This window comes from Artemia sp. Qi Xiang Cuo, chromosome 1 (genome assembly GCF_049724085.1).
Source record: "Artemia sp. Qi Xiang Cuo chromosome 1, ASM4972408v1, whole genome shotgun sequence".
Lineage (NCBI taxonomy): Eukaryota > Metazoa > Arthropoda > Branchiopoda > Anostraca > Artemiidae > Artemia > Artemia sp. Qi Xiang Cuo.
The window spans coordinates 66885823-66913503 of NC_142794.1; the positions used below are offsets into that span (position 1 = coordinate 66885823).

The following is a 27681-nucleotide window of genomic DNA, read 5'->3' on the forward strand; positions in this document are numbered from 1 at the left end:
AACTCCTTAAATTCTTAAGTTGGATCTTTCAGGGAATGTTCCGGCGGATTTCAAACTAACCAAAAGACACTATGTGTATACTACTAATACTACTGCTGCGATTATTGTACCCAATGAGACTAAGAGTACTAATATGAAACTTTCAAGGAACGTTTAGGGGAAGTTTCGATTAAACAAAAAAATATATGCAGGAAGGTTCCAAAAGGGCATATAAGCAATACTATTGACAGCTCAGAGACAAAATAAAATTTTATAAAGGTTCTCATTCGATTGGAAATTTAAAGTTCAAGGTCCCTTTTCAGAGGCAACGCTATAGCGTTGCCTATAGTAAAGACTATACGGCTCCATTGTTTTAATATTTATTATCATTTTTTTCCCAGAGGCTCTTCGCATGGAAGGGGTCGTCGCATAAATTTCGGATGAGGCTCATTCGATTAGAAATCGAGAGTTCTAGTGCCCTTTTTAAGGGTCAAAAGTGATTGGAAGCAAACTAACACCCCTTCCACGCCCACCATTTCCCCAAACACATCCAATCAAAATTTTGAGATAGTCATTTGGATCTACGTAGTTAATTTCCAGATAGAAATTATATTTTTGAGGAGGACTCTCCCCCCGCAGCCCTCGGGGCAAAGTTTGTAAATTATGCACTGGGGGTATATATGGTTTTTATATAAAGCTGTGGTAGAAATTTAAAAAAGGGTTCATTCGATTGAAAATTCAAAGGGCTAGTGCCCTTTTTAATACTCAAAAGTAATTGGAGGGCAACTAACCCCCCTCTAACGCCCATCTTTTCCCAAAACAGGTTCAATCAAAATTTTGAGATAGCCATTTTGTTCAACGGAGTTGGAAATTCTTGAAATTAAGCCTTTGAGTATGACAACCCCCCAGACCCCTCAGGGCAAGGGTTGTAAGTTATGCCCTGGGGGCATATACGGTTTTTATGGAAAACGTTGTGGTGAAAACTCCAAAAAGGTCTCATTCGGTTGGAAATTGAAATGACTAGTGCCCTTTTCAATAGTCAAGAGCGTTTGGAAGGCAACTAACACCACTTCCACGCCCACTATTTCCACAAACACATCCAATTATAATTTTGAGACAGCCATTTTGTTCAACGAAGTTGAAAGTTCTGGAAATTATATCTTTGAGCAGGACACCCCCCCCCGCCAGTCTTAAGGGCACGGTTTATAAGTTATGCCCTGGGGGCATATGTGGTTCTTATGGAAGGAATGCTCGTACAAAAAGAGAGGGCTCATTTGATTGGGAGGGGTCAAAGAGGGCTCATTTGATTGTAAACTGAAAGTTCTAGTTCACTTTTAAGGCGCCAAAAGATATCGGACGATAACCAGCCCCCCCTGCCACGCGCTTTTTTCCCAAATGCATCCGATAAAAATTTTGAGATAGCTATTTTATTAAAAATAGTTCAAAGATCACCTAACAAAAACCCCGGTGTCGACAACCCCCCCCCCCAGGGCCCGGGGGCAAGCGTTGTAAGTTATGCCCTGGGGGCATAGGCTATGTGGTTATGGAAGGGATGCTCGTATAAACTTTAAAGAGGGCTCATTTGATTGGAAGTTGAAAGTTCTAGTTCACTTTTTAGGAGTCAAACGAGGTTGGACGGCACCTAGCCTCCCCTCCCCCCTCCACGTCCTTTTTTCCTCAAACCCATCCGATAAGAACTTTTTAGCCACATTTTTTTAAAATAGTTCAAAGAACATATAATGAAAACTCCGGGATCGACACAGCCCCCCAGGGCCCGAGGGCAGGCGCTGTAAGTTATGCCCTGGGGGAATAAATGGTTCTTATAGAAGGGGCAATGACGCAGTAGGTTTTAGACTTTTACAGTGAGAGAAGGAAGCGATACCCAAACTCTTGTTTGTAGTGATTTTTGTTCGTTTTAAGCTTTATCTGCATATTCAATTGAAGTTTCTCTTGTTTTAGGATTTATTTATTCATTTACATTAATATATATTGTATGTGTATTTGCACTGATTGTTTATTTAATTTCTGTTCATTTTGAGTTTCATTTATGCTTCAATAGCATTTTTTCATTTTAAGCTTGGTTTTCATATTCAATTTAAGCATTACTCGCTTTAAGATATATTTATTCATTTGTATTATTACTTGCCGTATGTTTTTGCTATTATTGTTTATTTAATTTCTGTTCGTTTTGGATTTCATTTATTCTTTAATAGTAATTTCTGGTCGTTTTGAGTTTGAATTTTAACAGGTATTTGCATCTGCTGAGCTTAAGTTTTAAATTGCCTTTACTTATCTTTGAAAAACTTGTTTTTCGGAAAGCTTTTTTTTTAATCAATTAAGAGTAAGATTAATTGGAGGGCAAGTAGCCCCCCTGCTAAGCCAGATATTTCTTCAAATGCATCGAATTAAAGTTCTGAGATAACCGCTACGTTCAGCATATTTGAGAGGTTCAGCTACAACTTCTCTGGGAAAGTTGAGGATGTCAACAACCCACAGCCCTCAGAGCAAAGGCTATAAGTTATACAATGTACCCATGGCTTGTATTTAGTATTTGTCACTGGTAAAGCGGGCCTGTTTGACTTTTGGTGCTCAAAAATACTAAATGCGTTCAAGTGAAGCTTTCAGAGAGTGTTGATGACGGTTGAACTAAACCAAAATATTTAATGTGCATATAGGGTTCAAAAGGGAGGAACTCAGTAATTACTGAAAGTATTAAGTTGGAACTTTAAGGGAATGATGAGGAGGGTGATCAATTGACCTAGGCAATGTTGAGCTAGATGTTGAACCAACCAAAAGGGACAATGCGCACATTACCACTAGTGCTGCTATTGCGACTGCTACGACTAGTACTTTTACCGAGGATTAAGGATATTAAGGTCGAACTTTCAGGGAACATTAAGAAGGTGCTGAAGTAAATCAAAACGCACTGTGTGCATTCAGGTCGCCAAAAAGAAGTATGGGCAATTTCCTAGGTATAACTTAGAGTATTAAGTTGAAAATTTCAGGACATGTCGAGAGGAACGTTGAACTAACAAAATGGCAGCATGTGCATACTGCTACTGCTGCTAGTGCTGCCGCTTCTGCTACTATTAAAATTACTGCTACAACTACTACTGCTGTTCAGGCTAAGTGCAGGAAGTTGAAATTTTCAGGGAATGTTTATGGGGTGTTGAACTAAGGACAAACTAATTCTGTACAAGCAGGTTGTCAAAAGAAAGTATCAGCAGCATCCTAAGAATGGTCTAGGATATTAAGTTGAAATTTGCAGGAAATTTTCAAAATACTAAATGTGCATACTGCTACAACTACTAACACTACTACTACTGCTGCTACTACAAATGCTACTACGATCATGTCAATCATGTCCTAATGCCCACAAAGGAAAAAGAACATTGATCAACTATAGGAATTTACTGCCTCTAGCTTCTGCAAGTACTCAGCGGCCCGTTGATCTCTCGCCCATAGTATATGCTATATGTATAGTATATACTATAGCGGCCTTTTCAGCTCGGTATTCTCATGATTTAAGCAATAAATGCACAAGGCGACATTAAATATTCTAGTGAAACTAAAAAAAAAAACAATCAGATCGTTCTTTTGGCGAGAAAACTAAAATAAAAAAATAAGTTTTTTAAACTGAAAGTAAGGAGCGACATTAAAACCTAAAATGAAAAGAAACTATTCCGTATATGAAAGGGGCTGTCTCCTCCTCAACGCTTCGCTTTTTACGCTAAAGTTTTTTATTGTTTTAAAAAATAAAGTTATGAGAAAGAGTCTAACTTCAGCGTTAAGAGCGAGGCGTTGAAGAAGGGACAGCCCCTTTCATATACGGAATAATTTCTGTTCGTTTTAAGTTTTAATGTCGCTCCTTATTTTTAGTTTAAAAAAAACTTGTTTTTTTTATTTAATATCTGATCGTTTTTTAGTTAATGCAGCTTTTATTTTGGCTCACAGTCATTGAATAAGTAAACAGAATTTGCATAAAAATTTTACTTTTCTTTTGCTAAATGGCTGTCTCTAAATTTGGTTCTGACGTAATTTACAAATTAACTTACGTAGCCAATTTCTATATTCGTAAATTTTTCTTCCAGCAAAAAATACAAAGTTGCAGATTTTTGCAGATATGAGCTTAAAACTTATGTAATCGGGTTTTCTGATACGCTGAATCTGACGGTGTGATTTTCATTAAAATTCTTTCACTTGTAGGGGATTTTTCCCCCCTCTTTTAAAAATCAGGTAAATTTTCTCAGGCTCGTAGCCTTTGATGAGTAATACCAAACTTAATAAAAATTTATATATTTAGAATCAGCATTATAAGCCCATTCTTTTGAAAAATTTATTGACATCAAAATTACGTTTTAGGAATTTTCGATTACTATTGAGCTGTATCATTTTTTTTTTTTTATTGTTTTTTTTATTACGAACATGTTATTACACATATGAGGAGGGTCTTCTCGTAGTCAATAGCAAGCTGTTTATAGTAAAATTTAAAAAAACTTTGCTTCACACACCCCTGAATCACGAAGACCGTTTAATTAGAATAGATAGCTCTTTTGAAAGCACTAAAAAAACTGTAGCGTAAAGAGCGAGGTATAGACTTGGGGGAGAACCCCCTTATATACGTAATAATTTCTCTTCGTTTTAAGTTCTAATGTTGCCTCTTACTTTCAGTTGAAAAAACTTTTTTTTTTTAATTTAATTTATGATCGTTTTTTAAATAATGCTTGGAAATCCGGCGCCCCCTTCATAGAAATTTTCCTTGCCCCAAAGAAACATCCTCCACAGAAAGATTCTCCCGAGTAACTTCCTCCTCCATCCCCCCCACCAGTAAAAAATCCTTCCTGAAAATGTCTGTATACTTCCCAATAATCAATACAATATGTAAGCAATGGGCAAAGTTCCTAACTTGCAGCCCTTCCCCTGGGAACTGTGGGGGATTAAGTCATCCTAAAAGACATATTTATTAGATTTTTGACTATGCTGAACAAAATGGATTTCTCAGAATTTTAATTGGGTGACTTTGAGAAAAAATGAGCGTGGGAGGGGGCCTAGTTGCCCTCCATTTTTTTGGTCACTTAAAAAGGGCACTAGAACTTTTAATTTCCGTTCCAATGAGCCCTCTTACGATATTCTAGGACCACTGGGTCAATAAAATTACCCCTGTGAAAAAGAAAAAAAAAACAAAAAAACAAAACAAAACAAAAAAACAAATAAACACGCATCCGTGATCTTTCTTCTGGCAAAAAATGGAAAATTCCACATTTTTGTAGATAGGAGCTTGAAACCTCTACAGTAGGGTTCCCTGATGTGCTGAATATGATGGTGTGATTTTCATTAAGGTTCTATAGCTTTTAGAGGGTCTTTCCCCCTTTTTTCGAAAATCAGCCAAATTTTCTCAGGCGCGTAACTTTTGATGGGTAAGTTTAAACTTGTTGAAACTTATATATTTGAAATCAAAATTAAAATCTGATTCTTTTTATGTATCTATTGGTATCAAAATTCCGTTTTTTAGAGTTTCCGTTACCATTGAGCCGGGTCGCTCCTTACTTACAGTACGTTACCACGAACTGTTTGATTACTTTGTTTGCAGAAGTTTCAATAGATATAACATTATCTATTATATCATCATTTTCATTTTTGGATTAAAATTTTAAGTTAATTCTTAAAATTTTTATTTTGTAAAGTAAAATTTTAAACTATCATTAGTTTTAGCTACGTCTTGAACTTCAAGGCTAATAATTATTACAAATCAGCACGGTATTAGTTAATTATGAGAAATTGTAGAGCTTTTTTGGGAAATAACACTAGAATAGATCGAGACAAAAAGACATTTCAAAATAGCTTTCCGACCGTCAAATCCCATCCTTGGAAACTGTTGTTGGCTATTACTCCCTTTTGCTTAGAAAAAACTAAAATGGCGTCATTGCTATCATCCAGTGCTATATATTTTATGCTTCTCTTTTGAAGTTCAGTTGTGGTGACATCATACAGAAAAAGAAGAAAGAAGAAAAATGGCGCTCAGCAAGACATTCAATCTAGTGTACCTTCGAGTTCTCAAGGACAAAGCAACCATTTCCATCTTATTGCAGCTTTCGCTATTAGAAGAACTGTCCAAAATTGGTTGCTGATCTATAGAACTGCTAATGCTGGGAATTTGGGTACAGAAGATGTCATTGGTGTCTTCTTCTTCAGTTCTTGCGTTGTAGCTGCTAATCGAAAAATAAGAATATTCACTTATCACCTTCCTGTAGGGATTCCATTTGACCTCATCCATCTTAAAGGAATATGAACCTAAAAAGAAAAATACGCTTGTATTCCCCAACAGTTTGTTGTTTGAACAGTTGTATGGTTCTGTATACTTCACCACTTCAGACTACACCACTGGAATATGGATAAATGACACGTCTAAAAAGTCGATAAAAATCTTGTATACATCATAGCAAGCATTAGCGCTAACACAGCAAAGATCGAACTGTCTTCCATATATTTTTTATTTGTTTCTTTTTTTCAAGCCAAATGGTGCGGAAGAAGTTTTCGTAAAAACGTCAAAGCGGGCTTATTCATTTGAAAATTGAAAGTTCTAGTGCCCTTTTTAAGGGTCAAAAGCTATTGAACGGCAACCAGCTTTCTTCCAATATTCTTTTTAGCTGCCCTCTTGCCTCACCTCCGACAAAAATTTGAGATAGCAATTTTGCTTAAAATAATAAAAAGATACAGTGATTATGCCTCCGAGGTTGACATGACCCCTACAGCCCTGGGGGAAGGGCTGTAAATTATGTAATTTACCTATTATTTGTATATAGGTTTCATTGTAGGTAAATGTTTAATTCTGGATCTCCAGAAAGGTTAAGGGTATCAAGTTAAAACTTTCAGGGAGTATTGAGGGGGATGTTGAACTAAATCAAAACATACTGCCTACATCAAATTTGTCAAAGGGATGTATCTCCAATATCCGAAGAATAGCGAAGGGCATTAACTTGAAACTTTCAGGACATGTTAATGGGGATGTTGAACTAAATCAAAAAACAGTATGTGCATCCACGTCGTCAAAAGTACGTATCTACAATGTCTCATGAGTGGCTACAGATATTAAGGGAAAATATTAGGCAACGCTTTAGCGCTTTTAGCTCATTCAGAAGCTTTGTTCGGATGCTGGCTGAGGCGGAAATGCCTAGTCCCACTGCCAGTACAGATAAGTAAGTAACGCTTTAGCGCTGCCAATAGTAAAGGGTCATAAGACTTCAATGTGTTATTATTATATTTTTTTACTAGAGGCACGTCATATGGAAGGAGTGCTCCAATAAACTTAGTGGGGGACTCATTTGATTGGACATTAGAAGTTTTAGTTCCCTTTTCAAGTGTCAAAAGTGATCGGGGGCAACCAGGCCTCACGCCTTTTATCCCCAAATACATCCGATCAAAATTTTGAGATAGTAATTTTGACCGAACCAGTCAAAAGGTGAAATAACTATTCCTCGGGGGTTGAAAAGCCTCCACTACTCCCAGACAAGGGCTGTAAGCTATTCAAGTTCCCTATTGGTAACATATAAGGTTGTCCGTGAAGGGGTGGTCGTATAGACTTTATAGGGTGCTCGCTCGATTTTCAATTGAAATTTATACTACCCTTTTTAAGAGTAAAAAGTGACAGGGGGGCCACCACCCCCCCCCCACCATTTCGTTTTTTTTCAAAATGCATCCAATCAAAATTTTGAGATAGTCATATGGTTCAAATTAGTCCAAAGGTCAAATAGCTATGCCTTTGGGGGTAAAAATCTACGAACAGAACTGGACCCCAGGGGGTTCCAGCTCCTTGGGCAAGGGTTGTAAGTTATGCAAGTTGCCCATTGTTAACATATTTTTTTTTATTGGGAAGGAAGGTATGTTTGATCCGGGATCTCCAAAAAGGCTTAGGTTATTACTGTGAAACTTTAAGGAAATTTTGAGATGAATACCGAACAGAATCAAAACACAGTATGCGCTTGGTAGTTGTGGAAAGGGATTATCTCATTATCTAAGGAATGGCTGAGGGTATTAAGTTGGAACTTTAAAGTTATTTTGAGATGTTGAAGTGAGATTGAAGAGTAGCTGTCCCTCCCTCCTTGGTCATTTTAGGTGCCCCCTCTGCTCAACATTGATAAAAAAAAAATTGTCATTTGTTCAGAGTCGTCAAAAGGTCTAATAACTAAGCCTCCAGGAATGCCATGCCCCCACAGTTCCGGGGCAAGGATTGTCAATTGTACAATTTGCCCATTGTTTACATGCATGATATATCATTAGAAAATGGGCAAATGTTTGATTCTGGATGTATCCAAAGAGGCAGGGGTGTCGTTTGGGGGTGTCAAGAGGGTAAATTGCCCCCCTCCCAAGACTTTGAAGAAAAAAATTATTATACATTCTATGCCCTTTGAATATCCGAATATGGACCCCTCTTGCCCCCCCCCCCTTAATAAAAATGCTGAAGATTCGCTCCTGCAAAGAGGCTAAGGGTAATAAGGTTAAGTTCTTGAGAATGTTATGCTAAAACTGAACCAAAAGTCATTATGGGAATCCAGTTTATTATAAAGGAGAATCTGCTATATTTTAAGAACGGCTGAGGGTTCTCCAGTATATCTATTGGGGAGAGGGGACAAGAGGAGGCCATATCTGGATATTCACGGGGCACGGGATATGAAACAATTTTTTTCTCCACATTATTTGTCTAAAGGTCAAATAACTATGCCTTCTGGGGTAAAAATCCCCGAACAGAACTGGAGCCCAGGTGGATCCAGCCCCTTGGGCAAGGGTTATAAGTTATGCAAGTTACCTATTGTTAACATATAAGTTTTTTTTATTGGAAAGGAGAGTATGTTTGATCAGGGATCTCCAAAAAGGCTTAGGTATGATATTGCTTATATGCCCTTTCAATACTTGCTTGCGTATAATTTTTTCGCTTAATTACATATCCTCCTAAACGTTTCAACTTAATGCCCTTAGTGACATTAGTTACAGTAACCATTGAAGTAGTATCAAAAGTATACACATAGTGTCTTCTGGCTAGTTCAAAATCTGTCACAACTTACCCTGAAAGGTCTAACTTAATAATGTAAGCATTTAATGTGATATTACTTTGTTACCCTATCTGAGAATCTACAGGATCATAGTTCGTTTTGATTATACACCTTTATACTCCTTGAAAGCTTCACCTTAATACCCATAGCTTGTGTAGTAGCAATAGTTGTAGTAGCAGTTATAGTATTTTTAGCAGTATGCAAATAACACCTATTTTTTCAACATCCCCTTCAACACACGATGAAATTTTCAGTTTAATTAATTTAAAAAACTTTTTCCATAAAATAAGTTTTTCAAAGAAAAGTAAAGAACTCCATTAAAAAAATGAGAAAAATAAAATAAAAAAATCTACCAAGCGTGAAACCACAAAATCAGCATCGAAAAAGAAATGAAACCCAAAACGAACAGAAATTACAATATATACCCGAGTCAAACTCAAAACGAACAGAAATTAACATAAGTTGGGCGCAAAACCCCTATTCCTTCCCAAGGCCAGAACAAAAATTTGCACTTTACTGAAAAAATATAAATGTTTTTACTTTTATAACTTTAATAAATCAAATAATATTAACATTTTGATTACTAAATATCAGTATATGTAAATCAAAACTGACAATGCATATTCATTTGTTTGAGTTACCCTCAAATCACTTTTGACTATTAAAAAGGGTAATATCCCTTTGAATTTTAAATCGAATGAGCCACTTTTCAAGTTTCTACGACAAAAATTTCAATTAAAACCTTATATGCCCCCAGATCATAACTAATAATCCTTGCCCTGAGGGTTGTGGGGAAGAGTCCTCCTCAAAAATATATTTTCTATCTGGAAATCAACTACGCTGAACAAAATGGCTATCTCAACATTTTGATTGGATGTGTTTGGGAAATGATGGGCGTGGGGGGGGAGGGGGCTAGTTGCCCTCCAATCACTTTCGACTATTTAAAAGGACACTAGCCCTTTGAATTTCCAATGATTCTTTTTTGAAGTTTTTACGACAGCGCCTTCTATAAGAACCTTATATGCCCCTACGGCATAACTTAAAACCCTTGCCCCGAGGATTGTGGGGGAGTGTCCTCCTCAAAACATATTTTCTATCTGGAAATCAACAACGCTGAACAAAATGGCTATCTCAAAGTTTTGATTGGATGTGTTTGGGAAAATGATTCTGCGTGAGGGGGGGGCGCTAGTTGCCCTCCAATCACTTTTGACTATTAAAAAGGGTATAAGCCCTTCGTTTTTCCAATCAAATGACACTGTTTTGAAGTTTCTACGACAACACCTTCTATAAAAACCTTATATGCCCCCAGGGCATAACTTAAAACCCTTGCCCTGAGGGTTGGGGGGGGGGGGAGTGTCCTCCTCAAAAACATATTTTCTATGTGGAAATCAACTACGCTGAGTAAAATGGCTATTTCAAAATTTTGATAGGATGTTTTTGGGGGAATGATGGGCGTCGGGGGGATCTAGTTGCCCTCCAATAACTTTTTACTATTAAAAAGGGCACTAGAACTCTCAATTTCTAATTGAATGAGCCCCTTTTGAAGTTTCTACGACGACCCCTTCCATTTGAAATGCCCTGCTCTTAAGGAAAAAAATAATATATTGCACATTGTGCCAACATCGTTCTTATATGCCCTCAGGGCATAAATTTAAAACCCTTGCCCTTAGGGTTGAGGGGGAGTTTCCTCCTCAAAACATATTTTCTATCAGGAAATCAACACCGCTGAACAAAATGGCTCTATCGCCATTTGGATTGGTTCTTTTTGGGGGAATGATGGGCGTGGGGGGCTAGTTGCCCTTCAAGCACTTTCGGGTGCTAGCCCTTCGAATTTCCAATCACATGACGCTGTTTTTTAGTTTCTACGACAACGCCTTCTGTAAAAACCTTATATTTTCCCAGGGCATAACTGAAAACCCTTGCCCTGAGGGTTGTGGGGGAGTGTCCTCCTCAAAAACATATTTTCTATGTGGAAATCAACTACGCTGAACAAAATGGCTATCTCAAAATTTTGATAGGATGTGTTTGGGGGAATGATGGGCATGGGGGGAGATCTAGTTGCCCTCCAATCACTTTCGACTATTAAAAAGGGCACTGGAACTCTCAATTTCTAACTGAATGAGCCCCTTTTGAAGTTTCTACGACGACCCCTTCCTTATGAAGTACCCTGCTCTAAAGGAAAAAAAAATAATACATTGTACATCGTGCCAACATCGTTCTTATATGCCCTCAGGGCATAACTTAAAACCCCTGCCCCGAGGGTTGTGGAGGAGTTTCCTCCTCAAAAATATATTTTCTATCTGGAAATCAGCTACGCTGAACAAAATGACTATCTCAAAATTTTGTTTGGATGTGTCTGGGGGAATGATGGGCGGGGGGGCACAACTCCTTCGATACGAAGTGCCCAGCTGAAAAAAAGACACATTGTGCCCACATCGTTCTTTACTTATTCAGCGCTAGCGCGCTGCCTATGATACCATCAACCGGTCCTGAAGCATTGCTGATAGAACCATTGGTTTTGGTTAGTTCAACATCCGACACAACAAGCATTGTAAGTATTAATTTCACACACGAGTGTTCCTAAGATATTACTGATATGCCCTTTTGACAACCTGATATGCCCTTTTGACAAAAGATCTGATATGCCCTTTTGACAAAAGAAATTTTCAGAAATATTCTCTGAAAATTTCACCTTCATACCCTTAGGTATACGTGTAATAGTAGTCACAGCAGTAGTATAACTATTCAACTTAATACAATTAGCTGTTGCTATGATGCTGTCTATTTGCTCTTTTGATAATCTGTATATTCAAACACTTCCTAAAATTCTCATCTTAGTGCTCTCAGTCGTACAAGCAATTGCGACAGAACTAGTAATTGGAGCAATAGTAATAGCAGTAGTAGAACTAGTAAATGTTGCAGTAGCAGTAGTTTTAGTAGTAGTGTGCACATATTGTCTTTTGGTCAATTGATCTTTCCCTTTAAGTATTCCCTGAGAGTTTCAACTTAATACACAATCCAGTTCCTAAGATACGCTATTTTGACAATCTATATGCACATAGTGTTTTTTGTTAGTTCGAATTTGCCATCAATATTCTCTCATATTTTTTTTTCATAGGCTTAGCCTTAAAAGTACTATTATCACAATAGTTTCGGTGGTAGTAAAAGTAGTAACAGTTTTAGTGTTGCATTAGTAGTAGTTGTAGCAGTAGTAGCAGCAATATTAATAGTGGTCCTTGGGTGATCCCTTGGGTGGTGCCAGTGGAAATAATCATACAGAAATGTACTCTCAGCTTTCTGATAACTCGGGAGATGGAAGTGAAGACAGACAGCGCTAGGACAGATATTCAGGCCCGCTGTTCAGAATTCCAGCCTAACACCGAACGTGCAAATAAACGAAAGAGTAGTGGGATTATTAGCCCCAATGATTTGCGACGTTCAGGAAATAGAAATGTTAGGGGCTCAAGTTCACGGGTAATCGGGCATGACTTCCCTGATCGTGGTGGTGCCCGTAACCGCTCGTCTTTTAACTATATTCCCCCTACGCGCACTCTAACTTTCCCGAGCTACTATAGACTTACGTACGACAATGATAAAGCAATAGAACTCTTCCGGTGGGGGGGGGGGTTTGACCAGAGTGGAACCTAGGAAGTTGAAGGCCATACGCTAGAAATCAAGTGCCTTACCTGGAATGCTCAAGACTGAAACCTGGGTCTGTTATGGAGTTAACTCAACATATGGATAGCTATGATATTTTGGCACAACAAGAAACCTGGTTGAGTAATAACAAAAGAGTAAAATTTGTTGGAAGTGAATTTTGGGTTGATTTAGTGAGTATATCAGTTAGTAAAAACAACCGGTATTACGGTGGAATTTGTGTTATCTCAAAGTGTGAGTTCATTCAAGAAGGTCGTAAGCTTAAAAATTTCGTCAGATATTATTCTTTGGCTGAGGCTGAAGAGTCAGAACGGTGTTTTCCTCGTTTTTGGAACATGCTACATAGCTCCCCAAAATAGCTCCTACAAGGAGGAAGAAACATGGGAGTTATTGCGATTTGAAACTGAAGAAATAAGACAGAGATTTAGTGGAGATAAATTTAGTGTGGTGATTTCAATGCATACACTTCTGTTACTGTAGAATGTCAACGAGTGCTTCTTACCGCGTTGGATGAGACGGATGAAATTACCCCTCAAGCGTACCTTATTGTTCGAAATAATAGTGATGGAAGAAAGGTAAATGAATGGGGTAAGAGATTATTGGATTATACTGGAGAGAATTGATTGTTAATTTGTAATGGACGATTTGGAAAAGATAAAGAAAAAGGTTAGTGCACTTGCTATTCAGGGCCACGGCCTAGCCTAATTGATTATTTTTTTTTATGGATGTAAATGTGCTGGATCTAGTTTTTCAGTAGAAGTTTTAAATTGGGGAGGGTCAGATAATCTACCGGTAGTGCTTGATGTAGATATTAAAGGAAAGGATAAAGAGAGACTAGATAAAAGTAGAAAAGAGGGGGAACATCAACCTGAATCTGCATTAAGATTAGGGTCATGGATTAGTAGTGCTGAAAAGGAAGTAGAAAGGATCCTTAGTTCGGAAGAAGCTCTTTTGAATTTTCAGAGCTTAAGCGAAGAGAGATTGGCTACAGAACGAGCAGATGACCCTACAGATATCCTATATTCGACAATGTCAAAACTGCAGAAAATCAAGGAATAAGAAAGAGGAATGGAGGAGCCTTTTTTCGATGCTGATTGTCTAGTGGCTAAAATTAGATTAAATGAAAAACTTGAATTTTCAAAAATTGAGTAAAAGATGATAGAACACTAAAGGCTAGTTTTAAATATGAAAGAAGTCAATATACAACGCTAATTAAAACTAAGAAGAGGATGTTTCGAAAAGAAAAGGCTAGAGTTTTATCAGGAGATTTAAAAAAGAGCAACCTCCGTCAGTTCTGGAAAAGAATAGCGCAAACAAATATTAGCAAGAACCAGGAAGAACCAGGCCCAGAAGCTTGGTAAAAAACCCCTTGCAGAAGCTCCTGGCTGTGTACTAGATCTTGCAGGTTTTATGACTGCTTACGAACTCAAAGCCGAAGGGTGTGGAGAATACCCTATGAAGGAACACGATTACGCCCTGACAGAGGAGATAACAGGAGAAGAAGTGCGAGCCGTCCTGAATTCCATGAAAGGTAACTCGTCCCCAGGACCCGATGGAATTCCGACTCTTTTCTATAAGAAGTTTATATCGTTGTTGATAATCGTAGTTGCTATATTTAATGGAATTCTGGACCGGGGAATGTGGCCCGAGTCTCGGAACCTTACAACAGGAATTCCAGTATTTAAGAAGGGAAACAGAAAAGACCCGGAGAACTACAGGCTAATAAGCCTAGCATCCTCACTGAGTAAGCTATTTATGAAGATAATGGAGATGCGTCTGAGTGAGTGGCTTGGTAAGTATGAGATTTGAAGAGAAGAGCAAGCTGAATTCCGAGAATCGTATTCGACGGTCAACCAGGTGCTAGTTCTGCAAGGTCTTTTTGATAAATATGGTAGTGGGAAGAAGAGATTTTATGTAGGGTCTTGAGACCTGTGTAAAGCGTTCGATAAAATTGATAGATGGATTTTAATATCTAAGTTAATTGAGATAGGATTACCGAGGAGGATAGTTAGGCTACTGGTGAGTATATATGTAACAACTAGAGTTGTGGTTCAGAGTGCAAGTGGCATTTGTTCGAATGAGATAGGACTAAGTTCTGGAGTTAGGCAAGGTTGTACCCTATCACCTAAGCCTTTTGATTTATTTATTAATGATATCTGCAGGTATGCAGAGACTAGAATGGCTCCGTCATTGGGTTTAGGGAATATAAATCTGTTGGTGTTATTATTCGCAGATGACATTTTTATCGAATCAATTCAAAAAAGAGCTTTGCGAATAATTTTCAAAGAAGGCAAGGTGCCATCCTCTCAGCTGCTAAAAAAAGCTAGTATGGAAATCCTGGAGCGAAGGAGGGTTTCGTTGTGACTCTGTTTTGCAAAAAAAAGCAATAACAAACCCTCGGACGGCAAGTATTTTCCCCAAACGTCATTCCCCATCCAGATGACGGCCGCCCCGAGCTGTTTCTGGCCCATTACTGTTTTGTCCCCCATTCGCATTTTTCTTTTTTGTTGTTGTTTTTTTGCATTTTTGCCAGTTCTAGTGCAACCATTAATATTGTCGACTCCGAAGTCCGAGTTCGGCCCTTTGGTGGGCTTGTGATAGAGATTTTTTTGAAATAAATATCTTATCTTATAACATGGCTCTGGCGGCAAAAAGTGAAAGAGATCTCCAGATTTTGATTGATTTGATTTCTGATTAATTTATGTTAAATAATCTGGACCTTAATGTAAGTAAAAGTGAAATTGTTGTATTTGGTGGTGGGGATTATTCAGAGGAAAAATTTTATTATAAAGGGGTGGAATTAGCAAGATCTAAAAGGTTTAAATATATAGGTGTTTGGCTTGAACAAAAAAGAGGATGGCGTGAACATGTTAAAGAATCAATTAAGAAAGGAAAAGTGGCGCTAGCATCTGTTTATAGAAGTAAAATATTAGAAGGGGTAAATGATATAAAAGTAATAAAATATATTTTTGAAACAAAATTTAAGCCTGTGGTTCATCATGGATGCGAATTATGGGGCTGGGAAAAGACGATACAGCCTGAGTCTTTGAAGTTGCAGTGTTTAAAAGGTTTTATGGTCTAGAGAATAATACCCACAGCCAAGTACTTAGAGGGGATTTGGGGTTATATAGTATGTACCAGAGTTATGTTATCTCGATAATTAGATACTGGTTGAAAAAGTGCAGCTGCCGGAGTCAAGGCTAGTGAGAGGGGCATATATAGAATTGCTTTTCGTCTAAGAAGAAGAGAAATTGGCCGTCTAAGGTGAAGAGAATTCTAGATGATTTAGGGCTTTCATTTTTGTGGGGAGATGGGAGAGGACCTGGTATGGATGATAGTAAAGTGTTGCAGCTAATTGAAGGGAGAAGTAAGGAACATGAGCAACAGGTATGGAAGGCTAAAGTAGAGCAGTCAGATAGCCTAAGAGGTTATAGTCAAGTAAAGGAAAGCCCAGGGGAGGAATTTTATCTAAAGTTAGGTCTGGGTAAGAGAGAACTGAAACACTGGATCGAACTACGATCAAGTAATTTACCTTTGGGTTATAATTTGAAGAAATTGGAATGGCGTGGGGCTGATCCGAATTGCAGGTATAGATGTCCCTTATGTAAAATTGAAAATAAAGATTTGGTCTATTTTCTCCAACAGTGTCCAATGACTGACAATATAAGACCGCGTTTTGTGCGCGAGGTACGTTTCCTGGATATATTGCAGAGCAAACGGAAATAAAATATTGTGGACACGACTTGGTTTCTTCAGCTACGGAAAGAATGTAAATAGTGTTCATATTATATGTGTATTTATTGTGTCTCTTTCCTTGTTAATCTGCGTATGGCCTATGGCTAATAAACTTATTATAAACTTATTATTAGTATACACATAACATGTTATGCTTTAGTTCAACACTCCCCTCAACATTCCCTGAAAGACTCATCTGAATCCCCTTCGTATTTTGGGAAAGTAGAAGTCAAACATGCATACCTTTCCTCAATAGCATATGCTCAATATACAATATGTAAACAATACTCAGTACATAATATTTAAACAATGAACAGATTGCATAACTTGCAGCCTTAGCCCTGAGCCTTCTGGGGGGGGGGGGCTGGTGACATTTCCAATCACATAATTACTGAACATTTCAGCAATGCTGAAAAAATGAATGTCTCAAAACTTTGTTTGGATGATTGCTGTGGGAAATGATGGGCGGGGAGGAGGGGTAGTTTCTCTAAAATCGCTTTGACTCTTAAAAAGGGCACTATAACTTTCAATCTTAAAGAAAATGAGATCAATCTGAATTTAATAAGACCCCCCATTCCATAAAAACCTTATATTCCCACAGGGCATAACTTAAAGCCCTTGCCCCAGGGCTCTGGGAGGTTGTTCCAACCTGGATGCATTGTTATATGTACTATGGACTATTTTAAACAAAATTGCCATCGCACAATTTCAATAAGATACATTTGGTGAAAAGAGGGGTAGTTGGGTGGGGTGGAGCTAGATAACATCCATCACTATTGACTCTTAAAAGGGAACTAGAACTTCCAATTTCCACCAAATGAGCCCCCTTCTAAAGTGTATGCAACCATCCCCTCCATAAGAACATTAAATGCCCCAGGGGCACAACTTACAACCCTTGCCCTCAGGCCCTGGTGGTTTGCATCAGCCTTAAAAACCTTGTTATATGATCTTTGGGCTATTTTAATTAATAGGACCCTCTCAAAATATTTATTGGATGCGTCTCGGGAAAACACGACGTCTTTGTTTTTGTGGGAGGAGGGTAACTGCCTTCTGATCACTTTGACTCATAAAAGGGGAACTAGAACTTCTGATTACCAACCCAATGAGTCCCCTCCAAAGCATATACGACCACCCTTTCTATAAGAACCGTATACGCCCCCAGGACACAACTTACAATCCTTGCCCTGAGAGCTGTAGGGGTAGGGTCTATAACTGAATGTCTTTGGAGAAATGATGAGCGTAGGGGGGGAGGGGGGCTGGTTGCTCTCAAATCTCTTTGACTCTTAAAAAGGGCACTATAACTTCAAATTTCAAATCAAATGAGCCCCATCTAAAGTTTAAGCGACCACCCATTCCGTAAAAAACCTTATATAACCCCAGGACGTGACTTACAACCCTATCCCCAGGGCGCTGAGGGGGTATGTCACCCCTAGAGGCATTGTTATATGTTCTTTGGACTATTTGAGTGAAAAAAATCTCACAATTTTAATCAGATTCGTTTGGTGAAGAGGGGTAGTCTCGGAGGGGGGGGAGGCTAGCCACCCTCCATCCCTTTTGACTCTTAAAAGGGAACTAGAACTTCCATTATTAACCAAATGAGCCTCCTCTAAAGTTTATACGACCATCCTTTCCATAAAAACCTTAAATACCCCCTGGGCATAGCTTACAGCCTTTGCCCCTAGTATCTAGGGTTTGTTTCAACCCCAAAAGCCTTGTTATATGATATTTAGACTATTTTGAATAAAATGGCTATCTCAAAATTTCTATTAGATATATTTCGGGACAATACAGCGTGTGTGTGTACGGGGAAGGGGTCGCTGCCCTTCGATCACTTTGAATCCTGAAAAGAGCACTAGAGCTTCTGATTACCAATGAGCCCCCGTCCGATGTTTGTATGACCACGCTTTCTATAAAAACCCTATATGCCCCCGGGACATAGCTTACAATCCTTGCCCTGAGGGCTGGGGGATTTGTTTTCCTGAAATACATAATTTCCAGACCTTTCAAACACGTTAAGTAAAATGATCATGTCAAAATTTTTATTGGAAGTGTTTGGGGAAATGATGGGCATGGGGGGGGGATGGGGTCATTTGCCTACCGATCACTTTCGACTAACAAAAAGGGCACTAGTCCTCTCAATTTCCGATCGAATGAGCCCTTTTTGAAGTTTCTACGGCAACGGTTTCTATAAGAACGTTACATGTCCCAAGGGCATAACTTACAAGCCTGGTCCTGAGGGCTGGGGGGGGAAGTTTTCATCCTCAGCCACATTATTTCCAGACATTCAACTATATTGAAAAAATGGCTACATCAAAATGTTGATCGGAAGTGTTTGGGGAAATGATGGGCGTGGGGGGGCAATCACCCTCCAATCACTTTCGACTATTAAATAGGCACTAGCCCTCTCAATTTCCAATCGAATTAGCCCTTTTTGAAATTTCTACGGCAATATTTTCTATAAAAACCTTCTATACCCCCTGGGTATAACTTACCACCTTTGCCCTGAGGGCTGCGGGGGGGGGGTTATCCTCAAAGACATAATTTCTGTACCTTTTAGCTACGTTGAAATAATGGCTTTATCAAAATGTTCATCGGAAGTGTTTGGGAAAATGATGAGTGTGGGGTGAGGCATTTGGCCTCCGATCACTTTCGACTATTCATAAGAACACTAGCCCTCTCAATTTCCAATTGAATGAGCCCCTTTGGAAGTTTTTACAACACTATCCATAAAAACCTTATATGCCCCCAAGGCATAACTCACAACCTTTACCATGAGGGCTGTGGGGTTGACATCCTTAAAGACATAATTTCCGAACCTTTTAACTAAGTTGATCAAAATGACTATTTCAAAATTTTGATTGAATGTGTTTGGGGAAATGATTGGCATGGGATGGGATTAGTTGTCCTCCAATCACTTTTGACGATTAAAAAGGGCACTAGCTCTTTCAATTTCCAATCGAACGAGTCCCTTTCGAAGTTTCTACGACAACTCCTTCTATACGAAGTGCCCTGGTCTAAAACAACCCCTCCCCCCCCACCGTAAAAAAAAGAAATAATAATACATTGTGCCAACATCGTTCTTTACTTAGAGAGCACTATTGCGCTGCCTATGAAAACGGAAAAGATATAAAATATTAAATTTTTTCCCATGGAAAGACTATGTCAATAAAAACGAACAGAAATTAAGTAAAACAAACTTTTTCCACAAAACAGTTTTTTCAAAGAAAAGTAAAGATCTCCATTAAGCAAAAAATGAGCAGGAATAAAGTCAAGTAATCTTCCAAGGGTAAAACTACCACAAATCCCTATCAATAAATAAATGGAACTCAAAACGAACAGAAGCTACAATAAATAGGCGAGCCAAACTCAAAACGACCAAAAATTAACATGAGTAGGGCTGATATTCCCCATGCATTCTCAAGACCAGAACATAATTTGCCCTTTACTGAATTAATTAAAAAAAAATTTCCACAAAAAAAGTTTTTAAATGGTAATTGAACAGCCACATTACACAAAAAATGAGAAGCCCTAAGGCCAAATAATCGTTCAAGCGTAGAATAGCTGCATGTAAGCATTAATAAACAGATGAAATCCAAAATGATCGTACATTGCTACAAATAGCCAAAACAAATCCAAAATGAGAAGAACTTAACACAGTTTTGGCTCAAAACCGGGCTCAACGATGAAATTTTCAACGTAATTAATTTAAAAAACTTTTTCCACAAAATAAGTTTTTCAAAGAAAAGTAAAGAACTCCATCAAACAAAAAATTAACAAAAATAAAATCAAATAATCTACCAAGCGTGAAACTACCACAAATAAGCATTGATAAATAAATGAAACCCGAAACGAACAGAAATTATAATAAATAAACGAGTCAAACTCAAAACGAGCAGAAATTAACACGAGTTGGGCTCAAAATCCCTATGCCTTCCCAAGGCCAGAACATAATTTGCACTTTACTGAAATAAAATATAAATGTTCTTACTTTTATAACTTTAATAAATCAAATAAAATTAACATTTTGATTACTAAATATCAGTATATGTATATTCAACTGGCAATGCACATTCATTTGTATGGCACATTCATTTGTGAGGGTGGTTGTCATCCTCTAAGACATAGTTTCTAGAACTTTCAATTACGTTAAACAAAATGGCTATCTCAAAATTTTGACGCGATGTGTTTGGGAAAATGGTGGGTGGGAGAGGAACGTCAGTCGCTCTCCCATCACTTTGAACTATTAAAAAAGGCACTAGCCCTTAAAGTTTCCATCCAAATAAGCCATTTTGAAGGTTCTGCGACAACGCTTTCAATAAAACCTTATATGCCCCCAGGGCATAACTTAAAACCCTTGCCCTGAGGGCTGGGGGGTTGTCATCCTCAAAGACCTAATTTCCAGAACTTTCTACTACGTTGAACAAAATGGCTATCTGAAAATTTTCATTGGATGTGTTTGGGGGAATGGTGCACGTGAGAGGGTGGTTAGTTACCCTCCAATCACTTTCGACTACTAAAAAGGGCACTAGCCCTCTCAATTTCCAATTGAATGAGCCCTTTTGAAGTTTTTACGATAACTGTAACTATAAAAACCTTATATGCCCCCAGCGCATAACTTACAACCTTTGCCATGGGGACTCTGGGGGGTTTGTCATCCTTAAATAAATAATTTCCAGAACTTTCAACTACGTTGAACAAAATGGCTATCTCTAAACTTTGATTGTATGTGTTTGGGGAAATGGTGGGCGTGGGAGGGGGGGTCAATTATTCTCCACTCACTTTCAACTATTAAGTCCTTTCAATTGACAATTGAATGAGCCCCTTTTGAAGTTTTTACGACAACTTTAACTACAAAAACCTTGTATGCCCCGAGGGCATAACTTACAACCTTTGCCCTGGGGGCTCTGGTTGATAAATAAATGAAACCCAAAACGAACAGAAATTACAATAAATAGCCGAGTCAAACTCAAAACAAGCAGAAATTAACATAAGTTGGGCTCAAAATCCCTATGTCTTCCCAAGACTAGAACATAATTTGCACTTTCCTGAAATAAAATATAAATCTTCTTACTTTTATAACTTTAATAAATCAAATAAAATTAACATTTTGATTACTAAATATCAGTATATGTATATTCAACTGGCAATGCACTTTCATTTGTATGGCACATTCATTTGTGAGGGTGGTTGTCATCCTCTAAGACATAGTTTCTACAACTTTCAACTACGTTAAACAAAATGGCTATCTCAAAATTTTGATGCGATGTGTTTGGGAAAATGGTGGACGGGAGAGGGGCGTCAGTCGCTCTCCCATCACTTTCAACTATTAAAACAGGCACTAGCCCTTTCAGTTTCCAACCAAATAAGCCATTTTGAAGGTTCTGCGACAACGCTTGCAATAAAAACCTTATATGCCCCCAGGGCATAACTTAAAACCCTTGCCCTTAGGAATGGGGGGGGGTGTCACCCTCAAAAACCTAATTTCCAGAACTTTAAACTACCTTTAATACAGTGGCCATGTCAAACTTTTGATTCAATATGTTTGGGGATATGGTACGCATGATATGTTGGTTAGTTACACTTCAATACCTTTCAACTATTAAAAGCGGCACTAACCCTCCCACTTCTCAATTAAATGAGCCCCTTTTGAAGTTTTTACGAGAACTCTAACTATTTAAAACCTTATATGCCCCCAGCGCATAACTTACAACCTTTACCCTGGGGGCTCTGGAGGGTTTGTCATTTTTAAATAAATAATCTCCAGTACGTTGAACAAAATGGCTGTATCTAAACTTTGATTTTTCTATTACTCTCCACTCACTTTCAACTATTAAGTCCTTTCAATTACCAATTGAATGAGCCCCTTTTGAAGTTTTTACGACAACTCTAACTATAAAAACCTTGTTTGCCCCGAGGGCATAACTTACAACCTTCGTCCTGGGGCTCTGGGGGTTTTGCCATCCTTAAATACATAATTTTCAGAACTTTTAACTACGTTGAACAAAATGGCCATTTCTAGACTTTGATTGAATGTGTTTGGGGAAATGGTGGGCGTTAGAGGGGGGTGAATTACTCTCCACTCAACTATTAAAAAGGGCAAACAAATGATTTCAATTTCCAAACAAATGAGCCCTTTTTGAAATTTCTACAACAACCTTCTATATTAACCTTATATGCCCCCAGGGCAGAACTTACAACCCTTGCACTGAGGGCTCTGAGGGGGGTTATCATCCTAAAGGATCTAATTTTCAGAACTTTCGACTATGTTGAGCAAAACGGATATCTCAAAATTTGATTGGATATGTTACTAGCCCTTTGAATTTCCAATCGGAAGAGCTCTTTGTCAATTTTCTATGACAAATATTTCAATAAAAACGTATATGCCCCCAGGGCATAACTTATAACCCTTGTCCTGAAGACTTTGGGGGGAGTGCCCTACTCAAAGGTATAATTTCCTGAACTTTAAACTGTGTGAAACAAAATGGCTATCTAAAAGTTTTGATTGGATGTGTTTGGGGAAAAGGTGGGCGTGAGAGGGGGGTTAGTTGCCCCAAATTATTTTCGACTATTAAAAAGGGCACTAGCCCTTTAATTTCTAATCGAATGAGCCCTTTTTCAAGTTTCTATGACAAAGATATCAATAATAACCTTATATACCCCCAGGGAATAACTTATAACGCTTGCCCTAAAGACTGTGGGGGGAGTGTCCTGCTCAAAGGTATAATTTCCTGAACTTTTAACTGCGTGGAACAAAATGGCTATCTCAAAATTTTGATTGGATATGTTTGGGGAAATAGTGGGCGTGGAAGGGGTGCTAGTTGCCTTCCAATCACTTTCGAGCATTAAAAAGAGCACTAGCCATTTCAATTTCCAATCGAATGAGTCCTTTTTGAAGTTTCTACTACAACGCATTCTATAAAAACATTATATGCCCCCAGGGCATAACTTACAACCCTTGCCTTAAGGGCTGTGGGGGAGTGTCCTCAAAAACATAATTTCTATCAGGAAATCAACTACGCTGAACAAAATGGCCATCTAAAAATTTTGATTGGATGTGTTTGGATAAAAGGTGAGGGGGGGGGGTAGTTGCCCTCAAATCACTTTCGACTATTAGAAAGGGCACTAGACCTTTGAATTTCCAATCGAATGAGCCCTTTTGAAGTTTCTACGACAAAGATTTCAATAAAAACTTATATGCCCACAGGGCATAACTTATAACCCTTGCCCTGAAGACTCTGGGGGGAGTGTCCTGCTCACGGGTACAATTTCCTGAACTTTAATCTGCGTTGAACAAAATGGCTATCTCAAAATTTTGATTGGATGTGGTTGGGGAAATGGTGGGCGCGGAAGGGGTGTTAGTTGCCTTCCAATTACTTTCTACTATTAAAAAGGGCACTAGCCATTTCAATTTCCAATCGAATGACCCCTATTTGAGGTTTCTACGACAACGCGTTCTATAAAAACCTTATATGCCCACAGGGCATAACTTACAACTTGCAACTTACAACTTACAACTTAGAGGGCATAACTCCTCCACCTTCCACCCTTGGGGGTGGATGGTGGTGGAGGGCTTGAGGGGGTGGGTTTGAGGGAGGGAGGGGTATAGGTATAGGAGGAGGACTTGGGGCCCAAGCATCAGAAGAAATTGTCTGTCCGGTATGAATCTCAAATCATCGTGGTATGCATATTTTCACGATGATGTCATAAAAATGCCCCAAAACAGGTCACTATTAAAACTTACCAAAAATCCAATTGATAAATCGAATGTACAAATAACTTGTTACGATATTGTGACGCTTAACATCTGTTGGCTAATGTCCCAGAAACAAAACATTGGATGTATTTCTAAAATCATAATATGTTCAATGACTTGTTGGTTCGGACGAGGAACGTGTCATTCTTTTACCTTAGAAAATCACTGGTCTCACGTTCGATTCCTACATCAAACACAAATTTAATTAAATCAAAGGGAATTTGCTTAGAATGTAAAAAATCATATCGTTGGAAAAGAAAACATATCATCATTAGAGTACAATAAAAAGACATCAACAAAAAACTTTTAAAACAAAAATCCATATATCCATGCAATAAAACATCCATATAAAAAAACATTAAATAAAACATCAACCATATAACAATACGTATAATCGATCATAAAGTAACACAAATATTCAACAATACATCAAAACCATCCCTGCAATAACAATCAGACTCCCATACGATAAAACATCAAATATAACACCAATACAATGAACAATAAAAATCCATAAACATAAAACATTCATATACCTGTCTTCTCTCTTTAATTGAGACAGTAATGTCCTACCTGCCCTCTCTCTTAGATTGACACAGTAATGTCCTACCTGCCCTCTCTTTCAGATTGACACAGTAATGTCCCACATGCCCCGTACCTTTAATTGACACAGTAATGTCCCACCTGCCCTCCCGGAATGATTGGCTACCTGTCTTCCCGGAATGATTGGCTACCTGTCTTCCCGGAGATACTGATATAACACTACTACTCGCGGTTCATTAGCGTTCAACGGTATACCACTTGGACAGAGGTCAACTACATTGGGTGAATTGAACTTTGTTAGATTTTAATAAATTATCGTATATAGAATTTAGCCCAAATTCACCCGTGTCACGATTCAAAGCAATGTTCTTGAATAAGATTTTCTTAATTTCAAGACTTCCACGAAGTTGTAAGTTACCCCCTGGGGGCATATAAGGTTTTTATAGAAAGCGTTGTCGTAGAAAACTTCAAAAAAGGCTCATTCGATTGGAAATTAAAATGGCTAGTGCTCTCTTTAATAGTCGAAACAGGATATTTAATTATTGAATCAATTCCGGTATCTAACACCAATAGTCTACTAAGCTTCAAACTTTTGGTTTTCTTTTTATGGTTTTTAAATTGTTGTAATCCCTTGTTAAAATATATACAAATATTTTTGCAATTACTTTTTTTGTTTATTACGTAATTTAATGTCTTTTCATCATGCTGTCTCTTCAAAGATATTTGATTATTAAATCAAGTTCGATTTCTTTACTAAGCTTCAAACTTTTGTTTTTCTTTTTTAGGGTTTTGAAATGCTGCAATCTTTTGTCAAATTATACACAAATACTTTTGCAATTACCAGTTTTTTATTCTTCAAGCAGTTTGATGTAAACTTTTCCACGTATGAAAATCTTCAATTTTCCACATCAGTGTGACAACGTCATTGCAACACTGCAATGATGTGCAATGATCCAAAAATGACGCCGCTGACATGATTTTTTCCCCAAAATAAAGGCTCTTAACGAATCTGTTCAAACTTCTGATCCATCTAGATCGTTTTTTTAGGCGAGAGTATCCCAAGATAAAATTTTCCCGAAAAAATATGGAGCTGTTTTCTAAAAAATAAATAAATACATAAATAAATATATGCATGCACAATTATTACTCAGATATAAAGATAATATATAAATATATAATGTAGTTTAATTCCTACTACCTGTTTGTATCATACCAACTGACAAATGAGAGGACAAAAGATCTCCTATACCTGCCATGGCTAGAAACCAAAGGGAAAAGAACAGGACTCATCTTCGTGTACGGTTATTTCAGTGGTACCGAGGAATGTCAGGTGGGGGAAAAATGTCAGAAACCCGAGGGTTAGAAAGAGCATTGAACCCGTGTTTTCTGTACAACGTATGGTTCCTCACACCGAAAGTGTCTTGTCTGATCTTTTGCAGGAGAAAATGGGGGGGGGGAGCTGGCCAAATGACTCACATTTCTGTGTAAACTAAAAGGGATGGGATGACTTTCACTCTTTGTCCGTTGTGAAGTGAGGCTAATATACAAGAAAAGAAAACAAAAAAAAACTGAGTTTACGGAACTAAAACAATTTTTTTTTTCCATTCTGCTACCCTATCAGAAGAAATCAATGGACGTTTTCCAACCCTATAGTTGACACAAAACATTTTTTACTATATTCAAATGAAGGTGGGATCTTCTCAACGTTAAACAAACACTCAGTTCATGTTTTGCATATGAAATTCATCTGTGGTAATTAACTGTATACTAATTAACCACAGTTTCATTCTTTCAGTAGTTTCTGAGGGATACGATTAGTGATACGACAGATGCTTGGATATTTGTTTGTAAAACTCTATTATTCAATTTTCCCTTCTTCATTACATCACGCCGCTAAGGTGATTTAAGTCATGTGATCCGTTTTGTACTGAATAGGTTTTTATTCGTGACAATGAGCATGATTATAATAAGAGTTTTTAATGAAGCAGCCTAGCCAACATTTGAGGATTGATTCCTGGTCCTTAACTATGACTGAGAACCAGATCGAACAAGGTTGAAGAGATAAAAACTTGAACAACTCTTAATGATTCAGCCAGTGCATACACCCAAGTATTTATCTCACGAAGAGTGGGGGGGCTGAAAAGGTCAATTAAGTTGAGAAATAATGAATTAAAGAGTCAATCCAAAATATCTTGATACTTTGGATGTATAGCCCCTGGGCTCAATACCAGACCACATTTGAAACTTCTGATTCCGCACCGTACTCTCCAGGACGTTATCATCAAGAAAATAGGTGAGCCTAGTTAATGGCAAAAATGTTCAATACTTCCTGTTTTGTAACGTTTGCTCAGGTAAAATTTTTATTCCTGACATTGAAGGTTCTTTTACTCCCTAAAATATATCAGTCCAAGATAAAATTTTCTTGTTTTAAAACATTCGAAAGTGGGCATGATCACACCCTCTACATCTGCAAATGGAACAGAAATGAAATCATTGAAAAATAAGGAAGAAATTATTGAAAAAGAAAATAAGACTTAGTGTTTTTATGATAATATTTGTACTATAACTGGATAGGTCAAATAGGTTGTAGTTTGATCATGGAAGTCAGTAAGGATTGTGGGGGGGGGGTCTGCTCAGGAAGTCATTGAATTGTTTTAATCTTTACTTCCAAGATTTAATCGAAATTCCAATAGCCCTCCAAAATCTCGTATTCGTAATTGAAACGCTTAATAAGCGCTGATAACGTCCTGTCCTTTACGTGTCGGATTCATATACTAACCCATGAATGGAGGACCGCTTCTATTTATAGTACCATACTGACTTCTCCTTATTTTTGCTTTTCTATATATTTCTTTTAACCAGCTCCAAAAAAAGAAAAGAATTGACATAAATGTACTAAGGACAATTACTGAAATTAGTCGCATTTCACGCTACACCAGTGCTACTTCTGCGACATTTTTATCTCTG

The 27681-nt window shown here is 37.9% G+C and overlaps 1 protein-coding gene across 1 annotated transcript in view; it reads right to left on the reverse strand.

Annotated features, from left to right (window-relative positions):
- The window catches only part of LOC148956621 (uncharacterized), a 58508-nt gene that overhangs the window by 6570 nt on the left and 24257 nt on the right, over window positions 1-27681 (reverse strand). Inside the window, exon 3 of the mRNA XM_089095953.1 lies at window positions 6024-6270. Within this exon, the coding sequence (XP_088952079.1) occupies window positions 6024-6270 (247 nt within the window). The remainder of the gene's footprint in view (window positions 1-6023; window positions 6271-27681) is intronic.